The 17,924-nt window shown below is 30.4% G+C and overlaps 1 protein-coding gene across 1 annotated transcript in view; it reads left to right on the top strand.

Moving 5' to 3' along the window:
• LOC126867101 (UBA-like domain-containing protein 2) overlaps positions 1–17,924 on the top strand; it is an 88,583-nt gene that overhangs the window by 66,141 nt on the left and 4,518 nt on the right. Inside the window, exon 3 of the mRNA XM_050621258.1 lies at positions 13,755–13,848. Within this exon, the coding sequence (XP_050477215.1) occupies positions 13,755–13,848 (94 nt within the window). The remainder of the gene's footprint in view (positions 1–13,754; positions 13,849–17,924) is intronic.

The following is a 17,924-nucleotide window of genomic DNA, read 5'->3' as shown; positions in this document are numbered from 1 at the left end:
TCTCAGCTTCTTCCATTTCTTTAACCATATTCATAAAAGTGCGCAAAATTACATAAAGGTTCGCAGTTTACTAATCATAAAAACAATACATAGAAGGTGTTTAATAAACATGAATCTAAGATTATAAAAATTTATGATCAAGAAGGATAAAGATAATACTTTCATTGTAAAATATAATTTTGATGTAAAATATAATTTTCATAGGAGAATGTTTCATGAATTTAGTTTGCTTATAAGTAAAGTGAAATAAATATATTGAATCATACTATTAACTGGAAAATATGTATATTTTATACAATAACGAACGAAGTATGAGTATTTAAAAATATATATATATGGGTCGATTTATTTTTCATTAGTATTTCATGTTACATCAACTACAAGGCCATTAATGATACATTGTAGGAATATATAGCGCGTAATTGAATTAAATCAACGTTGTTGCATAATTTATTTTTTTTTTTTATGAATTTTAACATATCGTTAAAATGAAAATTTTTTAATCTTCCCTCCTCCAAATTATCATTAAGGAATAATTTAGTCCAAGTATGAAGTCTTTGCAAAGTATTTTATTTCGAACGGTTTGGAACAAGATGGTCGTTATGATTAGTTAGTCACATTCTACGTTTTTAATATCCAGACGCAAGAAGAATATGAAAATCTCTTTTAAAAGAAGAAATAGAATTATACGCCCTATTGTAATTTCCTTATCGATGTACCTTTTGCCAAGATATAGTATTTCCACAGCTGTTCCTCTAGCTACAAGAAAATTATTACGTCCTTTCCCAAAAAATATTATAACCCCCCTTATACTGAACAATTCTCGTTAATAAGTCTTTTTCACATCTTCAAAAATAATGTTTTAGATGCTCAAGTAAATTTTAATATATAATAATAGGATTCCTTAGGAATATAAAATAATAAGATTCTAAGCTAATTCTTCTTGGATCATCCTATACAAAACATTGCATTATTTTATAGTATCTAGACGTAATAGTACCATAGTTATTTTCTTATATATACAGGATGGTTGGTAACTAGTGGTACAAGCGGAAAGGGGGTGATTCTACGCGAAAAAAAAATCGAAAATAAAGAATAAAAATTTTTCGTTTGAGGCTTTGTTTTCGAGAAAATCGACTTTGAATTTTCGCTCGGTACGCGTGCACTTTATCACGTCTCGTTATAACGGATCTCACTATAGATCGTTATCTCGTTGTAAAATTAAAAAAAAATTTTTATTCTATATTTCTTTATATATATCTTTTATCTTATCTTATATATCTTTTTTGGCGTAGAATCACCCCCCTTCCGCTTGTACCACCAGTTACAAACCACCCCGTATATATATATAATTTCTTATACATACATAAGAAGGTAACTATGGTATATATATACACATTATATTATTATTATCACAATATTACATTATATTATTACATACACACTATATATGTACGCATTACGATCATTCATCAAATACCCGAACCAAATATAATAGAAGTATGTATATAGTCGAACGTGAGTACACATACGTCCCGAAGCTTAATTAGTTACTCAAACGAAACACGCAATGTAAACGTGGTAAGTTTATCGATAATACTGTTGCCGTGTTACTAAACACCTATCCTATTCATTTGCTCGAATCAGATCCCGTATGGTGCCTTGTTTAATGTAATCGTTGAAGTCAATTCATTCGCCGATGAGAAATTGTATTAATTTCACAGTCTGTTTCCAGACATTTGCACAGTAACGAACTATTTGACTTAATTAAAAGACTCGTAAAGTTACGTGGCGTGAGCACGTTGATTCAGCAGAACGGGTTCCTCCGCGTTAATTTCTCTGCCTTCGGTTTCCGCACTTTGCAGTTCATTTTCTGTCTGACTCTTTTTGCTAAATGTAGAAGGTGCTCATTTGGTATTCTTTTAAACCGTCGGTTGGTGTCGTCATAAACAGGCCGCGGAATAATATGAAGCGATTAATATGGAAAGATCGGAAATTCATTTTGCGTCATTATTTTTGCGAATTATATTGGAAAACCTCAAAGCGATAGAAGCTGGAAAGAAAATACCATAATTTTGAAAGTTGAGCCTCGAAATAAATGTACGATTTTAAATTTGTCAAAATTTCTTTTTAAGCGAATAGTGAGATAGAATTCGATTAATCAATCAAATGAAATATACGACATCAAAGCGCACTTCGATGATTGCAGAATAACGTGTTATACATCATAAGATTACTCAAAAGTATTCAAATACTTGCTTACTTGTGGCAAGACATATTTTTAATTACGAAACTACAGTCGAATTAGACGACGATTTCGTTCCTCACATAATCACCATAGCTACATAATATGCTGTAATAATAATAAAAATGTTTTATTCATACTTTAGGCTCATCGTCTATTACAAGGAGATTCTTGCATTCTTATTTAGTTTCTTATACTATATTACTTTCTTATGTAATAAGTTCTTATCAACTTATTGTTGATGTTGTATAAGTTCTTATCAACTAATAATAATAATTATTATTGTTGTTATTATTATTGTTATTATTATTGTTATTATTATTGTTATTATTATTGTTATTATTATTGTTATTATTATTGTTGTTTTGTTGTTGTTGTTGTTGTTGTTGTTGTTGTTGTTGTTGTTGTTGTTTTACTTTTTTTAATCTGCATTACTTAGAGGATGAGTTAATATAAATGTAGCTGTATTTACATCTATATCCATATATAAAAAGATAGTTTATTATTCATCTAAGCACAGCCTTCTCCGGTCTCAGTGATTAGTACGTGGAACCAAGTGTCCGCTTTTTTCTTTCCTTGCATACCATATTGTTGGTACCGAGAACATGCTGATATAAAATGCTTCAAGGTTTCTTTCCTTTACATAACTGGCATGCCTCTGCGTCATTTATTTTTCTTCTTTTCTCCTTTTCCCCTAATATACTAAATTCATGCCTTCCAGCTAAACGTATTTCGGCATCTGCTGTAGACTATTGTCTAATTTATATAGCCTTCCCGGTTTGGTTCTGTTAGGTCCTTCATATATTTATATTAGGTCATCTTTAAATAATGCGACCGTTGGTTTTCATGTTATCAGAAGGAAAATAAACAATTACCTGTTGATAATCGACCAGTGATAAATTTCCTCGTGTTTTTATAATTCACTATCTTTTCATGTAAAGTTATCTATCCTAATTTTTTAAAACTCCGACAGTAACAACTTCCATTGTTTTGAACTAACTCTAAGAAAAGCCGCATTACTTATCGGATGACCCGATATATCGGACAATACCTTGAGGCCAACGCTCCATCTCTGTCATCGACAAATGTTCCGACCTCGATTTTGTTCCTGCTACGTAACGTAATAGTAACATAATAGTACGTACATTATAAGTTGATTCAATCGATCTTCGCAAGTCAATATGTAATAACAAAACTGACGTTTGTAATTGTCATATCTTACAGAACTACTTTACTACTTCACAAACACTTCATCTCCAGATTTTTCAATTCTTGGACTATAAGACAGATTGAGAAGGATCTTCTAAACTAAACGATAAAAATGCTTTAATGCTAAAACAATTAGTGATGTTCAAACAGCGAATGTACATATCATTATATAATATATAATTATTTTTTTTACATACATTATATAAATATTAAAATAAAATTGTTGCTGTGCTTTTTAATGCGTGATACAGATTTACATTCTGATGATTCCCTATAAGAAGATAGTAACCGTTGCTTCTAATTAATAATTCGTCATTAATTTCTATAGTTCGACCAGATTCACATACCGTTAGAATAAAACGATCGAAGTGCCTGGATACTTATAAATCGAATAACTCTTCATCCAAAACAATAATAAAAAAATATATCTAAGAAAAGACGCTACTCTATAACTTACAAGCTTATGGACTAACCCACTAACTGATCTTGAAATCTTACAAAATGACGGGAAAATACTTGGTCTTAACCTAAACCTAAACGAATTTACGAAGTAAATTCGATATAAAGGGACCATATTATTTTCCATATCTAATGGAAGAAGTTTCGTAGCTGTTGACGATAAAATTGATTTTGTAACGTTCCACAAGAATTTTCCGGGCATCTCCTAACCTCCGAATTAAGAGGTCACCGCGTTGAGGTTATGTTGAGCTAGAATTCTGAAATGACGAATGGTACACAGAAGTTTCACTTCCTTCGCTTTTACGACAGTTTGTTTTTCTTCGCTAAACGATAACACATTCAGAACTTATCTACTCCACAGCTTTTTAATTGTATTTCGCAGTCTATAAGTCCTCTGTAAATATGTAGACCTAGGCTACAAAATAGATAAATATTGCGAGCGATGTAATTTTTCTTTAGATAAGTTTATCTTTATTTATTGTGTATATTTTATTTCGGAAAATAACTAATTGATTGTTTGAAACTTCCCATGAAAGTAAATAAATGCGAATTGCTTAATCTCCGTAGATAATACGGTGTAAGGTAGCAAGCATATGCAAGTTATATTTCATGGAGTATCTAGTTTTCAACACTTCAACAGACTACGCAAATATTTTATCATTATTCGGAAGAATACGTGATATCCTGTTGCAAGATACATATTGATAAAGCGGAATATCATTTTATCTGTAAATAATCAAAATAAATAAGGTTGTAAGACGACAGATTTATTTATTATTTATAATTTATTATTTTTTCATGGGAGAAAGGGAGGGAAGCGCGACCGAAAAAGAAAATCAACTCGACTATCCGAGTAATATTACGATTTTCTTCGTGCATATTTTATAGACTGTTGAAGTATTATTAGACTTATACTGCATATGTATTATATCCATTTAAACATTAAAATGTACGGATGGTGCAATAAATTACTTACCATACTATTTATTGGGTTGACAACTAAGTGATTGCGGATTTTGTCATTAGGTGGTAATTTTTATCTTATTTTATATCTATATTTCATTACTACATATAAAATATAAAATGCCATCCGTTTCGATCACTTAACTTCGCAACTAATATGCGAGAAATGAATCAAATATACAGAGAATTTTATCGCATTGATTTATAGATAAGCATCGATACTTTTACTTATCGATGTTTCAAGATAAATAGTTCAATGTAACTTGAAGCATTGTTATAATGTATATACACGGGATTGCGAATTACGTATTGTTATAAATACGGTAGATAAGCAGTTAGAGAAATCCGGTAAGATCACGGGAATTTATTTGTAAAGACAGGGTTTAAGATACAGCGACATGTTTACAAGCGGGTTCAACGTTCGCGGTACATATTTCGAATGCAGAGTATCGTACGTTACCAATTCCTAGGAAAGACAGTAGAGCACAGTGATACGCATGTTCGCTTAAGTGACTTACAATTAGATAAAATACATTACATCAGCATATACTTGATGACAGATAAATTTTTATTCAAATAATTATCCAAATAAAATTTTGGCTTTATTTGTTTCTTGCTCTGCATCTTAGATGATGCTATTTAAGTAACGATGTATCTGAAGACCAAATTATTTTATTATTTTATTATCTTGTTATTTTATTTGACATTTAGATATTTGTTATTTGTCTTTACGAGAAAATAATTTTCTTTCTATCGTGCCATGGAATATTCATCCCAAAACGCACACTTAATACGACGAGCATAGTGTGTAACGTTTCGAACATGATGGATTTCGTTAACAAGTACTCGTCTCTCATTATAAGGCCCAGTTGAACGACTGTTTCGTTACTATTATTTAATGGCGATGTGACTCGATCATCTGGTGAAATGTTCGGGTTGTATTAAGAGCGAATTTATAATAATTGGTCTTTTATGTATAGGAAAAACTCCCGTTTCTTATTTTACGTTATTATTTGAAATGTTTGGAAATAGTTTATTTTTCAAGTAAGATATTGGAATTTATATTTGCATTCGTTCTTATTTTGAAATAATCCTGTTTGTTATTTTATTTGCAGTGGTTACTTGTTTTATTTTTTATTTGTTGTGGTTACTTTTTATTTCAAATAAAAGGTAACAAAAAACTCTGCTTGACGCCTGAAAGCACTCGTTATTAAAGAATACAATGATGTTAGAAAATAGATCGTAGATGACAGTAAAATAATATAATAGAACACTTGATATGTTCGGTATCTAAGTTCATTTTTACAAATTCATACAGTTACATATTATACATGGTGCCAGTGTCTATTATTTAATGTAATAATTCCTAATAAAGAATTCAAGAATCATATAAAAATTATTTGCACAGGGTGACGGCGATTCTATATGAAAAAGCAAGTCGAAGATATGCAACAAATATTTTTCATTTGAAGCTTCCTTACAGACAAAATCGAATTGGAAAATTTGTCTAACATATATGGATTTGGCTAATTAACAATTGTGTGCGAGTAAACAACCAGCAGGAGGTTATTCTATATGCGAAAATAAGTGAAAAATATAGAATACAATTTATCAGTGTAAAGCCTCATTTTCGAGAGAAAAAAATGGAGTTTGAACGTGTTTAGTTAGGAACAGGCCAGATCAATTTTCAAATCTCATTTTGTCAGAAACGAAGCATCCTATGAAGAAATTTTATTCTACATTTTCGACTCGATTTTTATACGTAGAATAGCTTCCAGTCTGGAAGTAGCCAGCTTCAAATATACTTGAAACGTATACACAAATTTTCGATACAAACTCGATTTTCTCAAAAACGGAACCTCGAATGAAAAATGCTTATTCCATAGTTTCAACTTATCTCCTCGTTCGAAATCACCTCCACCTAGTTTTTACCATCAGTACTGGTCACTACCCCGTTTTAAAATGTACATTATTACGGCAAAACTACAACCAGAATTATTACATCAACACTACATTAACATATTTAATCGATGAAATAAAAACAGAGCAAAAATAAGTGGAGCATAATTCAAGTCCTATAGTCTGTAATTACCATATTCCATTTCAATTACATTCTATGCTTGATATTTTATCGACGAAATCAATGGGTCAAGCTTGTCAGCGCATTATCCATGACTTATTGATCATAATCGTCAGGTAGCGTTACCACAGCTGAAACTTCTCCGTGAAACTATGGCCACCGCGCGAGAGGCGTTCTTTTCCATTACGAATTTCAGTTAGCAAGTTTGAAAACGGTATGAAAAGCAGAGAACCACTGCAGGCAGACAGTCGCTAGGTGTGTTACTATTCTCGGTCGGCGGCATTCCGATAAGCCGTGTGCCAAATCTCGGCCCAACACTGGACGAACGGAAACGTTCAAATCTGAGGGCGAAATTCTGCGTTTCTCGGATCATCTTTACTTCGTCTTCTTTCTCATGATGTCCGCTATTGATCAGTTTAAGTATAAGCGACACTTTGGTAGATACGTAGTGACCAACTATGTGAATTACATCGAACTTAAGAAATGAAAAGGGAATTAGTAGTCAAAAGCATCTCTAACTATCTTCTTACAGAACGAGGATATAAGTCTAAATTACATGTTAAACGTATTCGAACACTTGATAGATTTGCAGTAACCATGTGCGGATTTTAAGAAACTAAAGAAATCAGTGATGAATCAGTAATTAGAAGCAACACTTGCTATCTTTTCATCGAATTGAGATATAAATCTAAATTATATGTTAAACGTATACGAACACTTTGCTAGATTTATAGTAATTTATGTGAATTGTACGAAACTGAACAAATTAACGATGAATTGCTGATGAATTAGTCATTAGAAACAACACTTACTATCTTCTTACAGTAGCACCAGAGTATGAATCTAATTTACAGTTCGAAAAACGTTATCATACGTTACTCGATTAACGAATTAAAAAGATATATATGATTCTACTTGGAAATATTTGTCATACGTATGTCCAGAACAATCATCGACGCAATAGATTAATCGTGTCAAGTGACAGTCAGTGGCTCGCGAAAGTATTCCTACACTTTGTCGACATCTTTTATGATCATATTACGTGTGTTATTAGAAACATTTGGAAATTTAATTAGCACTGTAATGACATCCAATTATCACTATTACATTGGTAAAATTTTAAATAATTTTGAAGATATATATAGAAATTACAACATATTTAATAATTATATATTTAAGTATAGTATAAAAGTATTTTTTTTAAGTATATATATATTGCAAAGATCACAAAAATATTTAAACAGACAATCATGTGCAATATCAATAAGTCTCAGTATTTAGTGAAACCATCTTTAACACTTATTATATGTTTTAAAGTGACTGTTCATACTGTATACTAATCCTTTTTTAAATATAAGATCGCAGTTAATATGTTGCAACTTCTATATGCACATATAGAAGTTAATTTAATTTTCAGATTAAATTCAAAGTCAGTATGATATTGACAGCTGCATCTCGTTATAACGCTGATCAAATATTAAAATGTTTTATATAACACATACAATATGCGCATGAAAATTTTTCATAGTAAATGTACGAATACCTTTCTGATACACTATACATTTTCTATTCAAATGTCACTGTTCGTATCAACAACGAAAGTTTTTCTACTAGCTTAGAAGACTCTCCCTAATCTCGTGATTAAAAATTAAATAATTTGAAGATAAAAAGCTTGTCGACTAATAAGATAGTTCTCTAGGGTATGACAATTATAAAGGCCAATTTCTTACGTGATATTGACTTTCGAAAATCAATTCATAATATATTACAAATTAATTCAATCGATTTGTAATATATTATTATTCGTAAGTGTGATGGTTACGGAGAACATAATCATCGCAACTTGATTTGACTGTAGTTTTGTAATTGAAATATGTCCAGACAAAAATAAACAATACTTTTAAGCTGTGGTGTATGTTGTTCATTATGAGATCGTGGCAGTCAATTATAAATTGCATCGTTATCGGCTGCACACGTTCGAGAAATTAATTAGTAGCATTTTTGTTGTCTTATTTTAATATCCTTACATCCAATAGTATCGAAGAGAAGAAAGAAAAGGAGTGGAGAAATTCCTCAATCGTCATCGTGCGTTAAATAGAGTGTTAATAAAATGTATATTACTTAAGTATTGCTATACGTATTGTCGAGGACAAATTATATCGTTACATAAATATATAAACATAGGAGCATGTGTTTTGAAAATATTTTAGCAGTTTATCTAATTTAAGCTAAAATTTGACCATTCGCTTTTTTTATCGGTGGTTATGATATCATTTAGATTTTCCTTATAACTTGTTCCAACTCGTTGTACTTGATTATTCCAATCAATTGAAATATTCAAATATCATACAACATCAGAGAATTGACATTGGAGCTGGTTGAATAAAATTATGCAATTTATGATACACATGTTTATGTAGTTTGCCATATACATCGATATGTGTTTATAATATTTTTCAAATATTCGTTATTATTTTCGTTTGCCACTCGTTATTACGTTATCTGTTTCAATATATGCTAATTGCTCGAGCAAAGCTAAAACCTAAGCAAAGAAAAAAAGGAAGACGTTGGAGAATTATTGACAATCTTGTCACGCATCTTCCTATTTATTTATGTAATCAGTCAGTGAACAGTGTAGGAACACGTGTGCATCTCATATTGTTGCGTTCTGTCCACCTGGTACACCGACATCACATTCAGGAGCCGAAGGTTCGATGACCTTAACAACCGACGAGTTCTCACTCGCAGAAAGCTACTTTTGTCGTTCTCTTTTCAACCGCCTACCATAGACGCATGTACCGCTTCGTTGCGGCTTACGTAAAACGTTCGTTCGATATTTTTAGCTTTATAGGAGAAACCGACATCTTGTTCCGTATTTCCAAAATACAAATAGGAAACAAGCGTAACTTCTCCATAATAAAACCTTTCCTTGCCAGCAAATAGTTACGTTACCCAAGCAAATTTGACGAATGAAATAGAAAATACGGTTCCATAGCTATAAGACATCGCGTGTATTTTATAGACAGGCTCACGAAAGTATTCCTTGAAAGTAACCGAATATCCTAATATCCAAATACCCTTATATCCGAACGCTCTATTATTCGAACGTAACATTTCCCAGTAATGGATGTCTTTTTCCGTGTCGGATATGTACATATCTTTGCGAATGTTCATGCATAGAGCGTACTTTTTCCTTCATTCGAACGAGCGAATTCGAATTGTGAGAATTTAGAATGAAATTAATAGCGTTCTATTCAAATATCGAGAGGAAATACGACGACGTCATTAGAAAACTGGAAACTAGCGTTAGTGCGTCGGAATTAACAGAAACGCATGATGTTGAAAAATAGAAGCACGATATTGAAAATTATTTAGGGCGCGTAGATTTCCCGGACACTGGCAACTGTAGAAAAACCTTAAATATAGCGACACGATGAAACGGTTTCATCGCGATAAACGCGACAATAATGATGATTTTATGCGAACGCAGGAGACAGCAAACGAAAGTGGTGACGAAGAGGTGCCCTCTCATGCCAAAGCATTCGTGGCATCCAAAAAAGTGCTTCGATGGTTCGAAGTACAAAGTGAATGTAACTCTACCCAGTTCACCTACGTTAAAAGAATCATGTGACTTTGCAGCCGCGGGGATATAGGACCCATAAATATTTCAAGAGTCTGTCAATTGATCTTGATCTGTATTCGAATCAATGAGATTTCGCATAGGAAAAGTGATTGTTCTATTATTCCAGCAGTTTCCCTTCCCTCTTAGATCCGACAAGCCAAGCTTTACTGTATATAATAATAATAATAATAATAATAATAATAATAATAATAATAATAATAATAATAATAATAATAATAATAATAATAATAATAATAATAATAATAATAATAATAATAATAATAATAATAATAATAATAATAATAATAATAATAATAATAATAATAATAATAATAATAATAATAATAATAATAATAATAATAATAATAATAATAATAATAATAATAATAATAATAATAATAATAATAATAATAATAATAATAATAATAATAATAATAATAATAATAATAATAATAATAATATAATAATAATAATAATAATAATAATAATAATAATAATAATAATAATAATAATAATAATAATAATAATAATAATAATAATAATAATAATAATAATAATAATAATAATAATAATAATAATAATAATAATAATAATAATAATAATAATAATAATAATAATAATAATAATAATAATAATAATAATAATAATAATAATAATAATAATAATAATATAATAATAATAATAATAATAATAATAATAATAATAATAATAATAATAATAATAATAATAATAATAATAATAATAATAATAATAATAATAATAATAATAATAATAATAATAATAATAATAATAATAATAATAATAATAATAATAATAATAATAATAATAATAATAATAATAATAATAATAATAATAATAATAATAATAATAATAATAATAATAATAATAATAATAATAATAATAATAATAATAATAATAATAATAATAATAATAATAATAATAATAATAATAATAATAATAATAATAATAATAATAATAATAATAATAATAATAATAATAATAATAATAATAATAATAATAATAATAATAATAATAATAATAATAATAATAATAATAATAATAATAATAATAATAATAATAATAATAATAATAATAATAATAATAATAATAATAATAATAATAATAATAATAATAATAATAATAATAATAATAATAATAATAATAATAATAATAATAATAATAATAATAAAATTTAGTAGGTATAAGACTTCATGTCTATTACAATAATAGTCTACTTTTTGGCACAGTGAATTGGATTCCTTAGTATAAATTTTCTTATCTTAGGTATAGTTATTCTATCTTTATAGCATAGGCAGATATACTTTTTCGATGAATATACCCGTATTGTGTATTACATCTCCCCAGTTTAAATTGGGTTGAACAGAAAGTTCATTCCTTTTTTCGTAGCAAGATGGATCGAAGTTTAAACAATAACTATTAGCCACAATTTAATTGATCCAACCTGGTATCGTTGATTAATTAACAGACAACAACCGATCAGAGTGTAAAACAAACATTTTTGGAAGTACTTGTTTCTTGTTGACCTAACACAAGTTCATACATAGCTCACTAACGCAATGCAATGCCACACGTGTCAATCGTCATACGATAAAAGTTGGTGCATCTTGGACAGCTAGTTGTGCCCCATCTACCATATTCTTCCGATCTTACACGCTTAGGTTATCACTTATTCCGCTCGTTGCGAAACCACCTCAACAATGAGAACTTGTCTTCTTTGAAAGACTGGAAAAACGGAGTGGAACGTTTCTTTTTCTCGGAAGACCAAGCAATTCTACGCCGATGGAATAACGAAGCTACCGCGAAGGTGGCGAAAAGTCATCGAAAGGAATGGCGCATACATCGATTGAAAACGATACACGTAAAGGGGAAGGCACGTCCTTCGATTTGACCGTAAAAACGAAACGAACTTTCCGTTCAAATTGATTGAAATTACCAGATATTTATATTATTTATACACAAGCATACAAAGTGGATTCTGCATGTGAAAACAATGAAAAATAATTCATACGGACCATGTATGACCATGTTTAACCTTGTTTGCGAATTATTAGCCAGTTTTATGTCGAAATAATTCTCTATCGAGAGATAGAAGTAGTTGAACTAATTTCACCTATCTATTTACCGAGAGAACTCAATATTTGACGTTGAATTCCTTGTATTTGAATTCTGTAAACTTCTCTTTGCTATTTTTGTTTTCTTTTTTTTTTTTTTTTTTTTTGTTCCCAAATGCTACAGGGCACCTTGGATCGTCCGTTATATTAATAAATCTTAAAATACCGATTCGACCATATTTAATACTTATTACATGTTTTAAAAAAACCATTAATAAACCATTTAAAATATAACGATATATAATCAATTGATTTGCGTAAAAAACGTAATAATATTTTTGTATCTCGTATCGAAAGCAAATAATTAACGAACAATAATTTCTATTTGCTATAAATGTTCTTTAAAGAGCGTAAATAAACTTCATGAATTTTTCTAGAAAAAATATGAATATATGTGTGTATTATACAATTGAGGTTAGCGACGAATATCCACAATATTCACAATAAACGGTCCAACCTATAACAAGAATTAATTTGATTAAGCAAAAACATAAAATCTTTGTATCTTGTGTGCAAAGTAAATAATTACATAACCAGTAAAAGAATTTGATTTGTACGTTATACGTAAACATTTCCTAAAGAATGTAAATAAGCTTCATGAATTCTTCCAAAAAATATATCAACGTGTATAACGCGAATAAAATGTTTACTTCGAAACATAAAGGAGATCGAATAAAACATCCTCAATCGAAAGGAGAGACAACCAGAAACATCTCTCGTAATAGTTTATAAATTGATATTCAACTCTTACGTAGTAGAATGCGAGAGTATGTAGAACGCTATCCCTAATCGGCATGTAAAACCTGTATCCTCTTAGGCCTTGTAGCGAAACACGCGAAAGAGGTTGATTGTAGGTATCGATCTTTAAATGAAGAATCTATGTTTATGACCACGCAGACATGCGCCCTAGTCTCGACCTAAATAATCATGCACGCAACGTTCCAGGAACGTAAACAAACACATGCAGCTACCGTAATATAAGACGGCTGTATCGATGGCGTTATCGAAACACGTAATCATTACAAAAATACGTTTCTTTTGTAGATAACGCCATGCAACACCCCGGCCACACCACCAAATTTCCCTGACGCGCTTTTGGCGTTCTCCAAAATGTCCGCAGGCGACAAAACTCCATCAGGTGAGTTTTGCTTTGCGTTATTTATTTACTTATATTTATTATGCATATATATTATTTATATTTATTTATATTATTTATATTTACTTTACATTGGACATGGTGTCACCGAACTGTTGGTACAAGCTGAAAGGATGGAAAATCTATATTAAAAAATAAGTCGAAAACGTGGGGTGACACTGTTTCGTATGGAGCTTCATTTTCGAAAAAATCGAGTTTGAAAATCAAGTATGCTTGAATGTGGCTAATACCGGACTAGACGGAAATAAATAATCAATAGCAGGACATTTTAGATGCGAAATTAAGTCGAAACTGTAGAATAAATTTTCCTCATGAGACTCTTTGTTCCCGAGAAAAATATAAAGATCATAGACGTGTACTAAATCATAGACCAGTTCTTAACTAAGCATATTAATATCCCTATTTTCTTGAAAATGAAGCCTTATAGGATACAATTTCGTTGTATGTTTCTCACTTATTTTCGCATTTAGAACAACCTCCTACCGATTATTTATTTATATCCAGTCGATAATTAATTAATTAATTATCAAGTGACAAACCTGACGCGTTTGCGTTCATATGCTAGCCAGCACTAGTCTTACTACTTTGAACTACAGGAGAAAAGTATATAATGTTTCATTTGTACATAAAGCATATGGCCTAATGACCTGTCCTGACATTATAGAGAAATTTAAACTTAATGTTCCATCGAAAAACTTACGTCATCCTGAGCTATTGCGAGTTGAACGTCGTCGTACATTGTACGGTTATTTTAGCCGCCTCAACCTTATGATACTACATGCCAATAGTGCATATATTATACATCCACTGATCTTTATTCTGCAACCATCTCGCTTACTTAAATTCCAACGATCTCCTATATCGCTACAGATCTTGTCTGTCTCCTTGTTTTTGTTCTTATTCTGGTAGTTGGCAATTCTTGACACTATGTTCTATTTAAAAATACTTAGCTATTTTTTCTTAATCGCACATTAGCCAGAACCGATCCTAGCTATTAAGTACATAGTAACTATAATTATTAATTGATTACTCACTTACTCGTGCATCTTTCCTCTTTTGTATTGCTAATGAGTTTTCTTGTCACACATACATACAACAAATGGAATAAAACAAAATAAATGTTCAAACTCGATTTTCTCGAGAATAAAATCTCGGACAAAAAATATCACTCTACACTTTCGATTTGTTTCTTCATGTAAATTCGCTTTTTGCGGCTTGTACCGCCAATTCTGTAACAGCCTGTATATTTATTTTATATACAGGATATCTCAGCTAAATGAGATCGTCTATATATTTACGACTGCGTAAAAAAACTTCTCAGGACAAAGTTAAGCTACCTCAAGGGGCATATGTAACGGTGGAAAGAATTTTTTTCTCTAGTTTACTTCTTTAGGAGATTTTAATATATATATATATATTTTTTTTTACTTTCTTATATACATACCATGTACTTTTTTACACCAGTTGACATGATTTTTCATTCTCTGTACAAAAGTATCGAAAAAGGTATGTCGGGAAATGCACAGTTTAAAAGATATTTCGATTTTAATTCCGTTAAAATGTACTGTATGAAAGACCAGGAAAACATAAACAAAAGAATGTTCGCGCCTTTTCTTCTCTCTCATACGCCGAACTTTACAAAATTCAAGTTACGATATCTTTCGAAGTAAGCATTTTCAGACACGAGAACCTTTAATACTTTTGTATAGAGAATAAAAAATCACATCCGCCGCTGTAAAAAAAATATATAGAGATGTATATAAAAATATACCGCTACGTTTGAGATCTCGTGGAGAAATGACCTCGAGAAAAAATTATTTTAACCCATTACACGTGCTTCTTGAAACAGTTTAATTTGGTTTTATTTATTTTATTTTCTGTTAATCTAACTTAGCCCGAGAAGCTTTTTCATACAATCGTAAATAAGACAGACATCTAGGTGATTCCATTTGACTGAGACAACCTATATTATTTATTTTTTCTTTCTTTTTTACGATGTATTTATACCTAATAAATGACTTTTCAATGTCGAAAAATTGTTTAGATATTTGTAATTTCGTATAATCTTTAGAAGTACAATGACGTTATTAAATAGAATGCGGGTTTTTATGCAAATTCAATAGTTTTATCAAGCTGATTAAAAAAATGAAACCTAAACAAATATTTGTCTCACCTACTAAATATTGCAACGTGTGCTTTGCTTTGTATATCTGATGCATTTTTTCATATTTCGCGCATTCTGTAAATTTTTCTTTAATAAGCTATTAAGATACAGTTGTGTGCAGAAATTTTCAGTCAACTTTGAACTTTTCGCTTCACACCCCAAAAGTGATGTCGTACGAAATTTTAACTGATATTACGTAACAATATATTGCATAACAATGTTTATTTGTCACGTTGCTTCCTTATATTTCCCATGCCCCCTCTATCCAATTATTATTAGTTACAATTCGTTTTGATATTAATTTTACAATCAGAAGAATATGCCACTATAATAATGAGATAGACCTCTAATTTTAGCTTCCTGTTTATATTGTAAAACCGTGCAACATTTTAAACAGTTCCTCCGCAAACACAACACGAAAATGCATTGCCATTTTTCTCTGAATCACGTTTTATGTTCGTTATGTTATTTTCCTTCCGGCGCGAGAATAGTTTTCAACTGCATTGCGCATACTAATCAATTTATATGGATGGAAGGGTGCATTCCTATACTTTGTAAGTCTTGGACGTTATTTCGTAACTGCGCTCTTATGATCCTTCGTGTCTAGCTTAAAATTGCATAAATTATCACGCGATTACGATTTCCAAGAATTTTATTATCTATCGACCTTTTTTAGCTCTGTTTATGCAGAGAAATTTTTATACGATTAAGATACCAAACAATACGTTTTATTTAATTGATGTTGCATTAACGCAACATTTCATTTATCATTTTTTTCAACCAATTTATATCATTGAATTTTATTTCTTTCAAACGCTAAACAACATACACTTCGCTTATCATCCAGCCAATCTACGTTAGAGGAATCTTACTTTTCTAATTCCGTTTTACTGTTGCAAAAAAGGAATTCCAAATATTCCTCTCTTCCGATATCTTTCTCGTCGCTGTTTCTTTTCCTGTCCAGATTTTTTCATTCCATTGACTCATTCTTAAAGATTCATTCTATAAAATTCGGAGCTGCTCGAACATCTACAGCAGCATAATAAATTATTTTTCCTTTTTTCCAGATCACAGAAATTCTCTTCGCATATTATCTGATTTATGTAGCGATCTTCCACGCAAAATATTTTACGCTGCGTTTACGTAACTTTTATGCGTTATTTCATTACTCGATCTTTAACGAGTTAAGGTAACATCTAAATATCTGTATATTAATTAGAAAATATTAAAATGTATATCAATGTATATGTTATATCTAATAATGCAACGTACAAAAATATATAATTAATATAATCCAAAGCATCTACAAACTTTGGAAGAGACGTTAACGTTGACACTGCTAATTCTGATTTAGCATGCTATTATGTAACAAGTTTAATACGCTTATGAAATGTGGCAATTTTCTACGAGGACAATTTATGTCCTACGGAATCTTAGATGGTATTAAGCGTAAGCACTTGAGACTTGTCAATGTTATGCAATTCTAAGAAGCATTTTATTCAGTTCTGTAAGAAATATATACCGTGGTGAGAGATAAAAGTATTCGTACAGTCGATTTATTGCAGAAATAGAAAAAGATGTTATTGACTTTATGGGAGCAATCGATGTGCACGTTATATTTTGCACCAATGTTTCATAGTCGTTGCGATCTACTTCTTCGTGAAAGAACATGTTATTGTATCTTACGTATCTACGGTCATTCGCAGTAATAAATACACAGGAGCAAAAGTTAATCCATGAACGCCACGTAACATCGAGAAACGTCTTCGTTAAATTACGCTTTTATAAATTGAAATTAGAAACACAAATGGCGTGAATCACGAGGGGGTCACGCCTTTTTCTTCACCATCAGGCGGCGTGATCCACCGGTGGCCCACGCCGTCAGATAGAAGCG

This window comes from Bombus huntii, chromosome 6, assembly GCF_024542735.1.
Source record: "Bombus huntii isolate Logan2020A chromosome 6, iyBomHunt1.1, whole genome shotgun sequence".
NCBI lineage: Eukaryota > Metazoa > Arthropoda > Insecta > Hymenoptera > Apidae > Bombus > Bombus huntii.
Note: the sequence above shows the minus strand (reverse complement) of the source record. Positions and strands in the feature narration are given on the sequence as shown.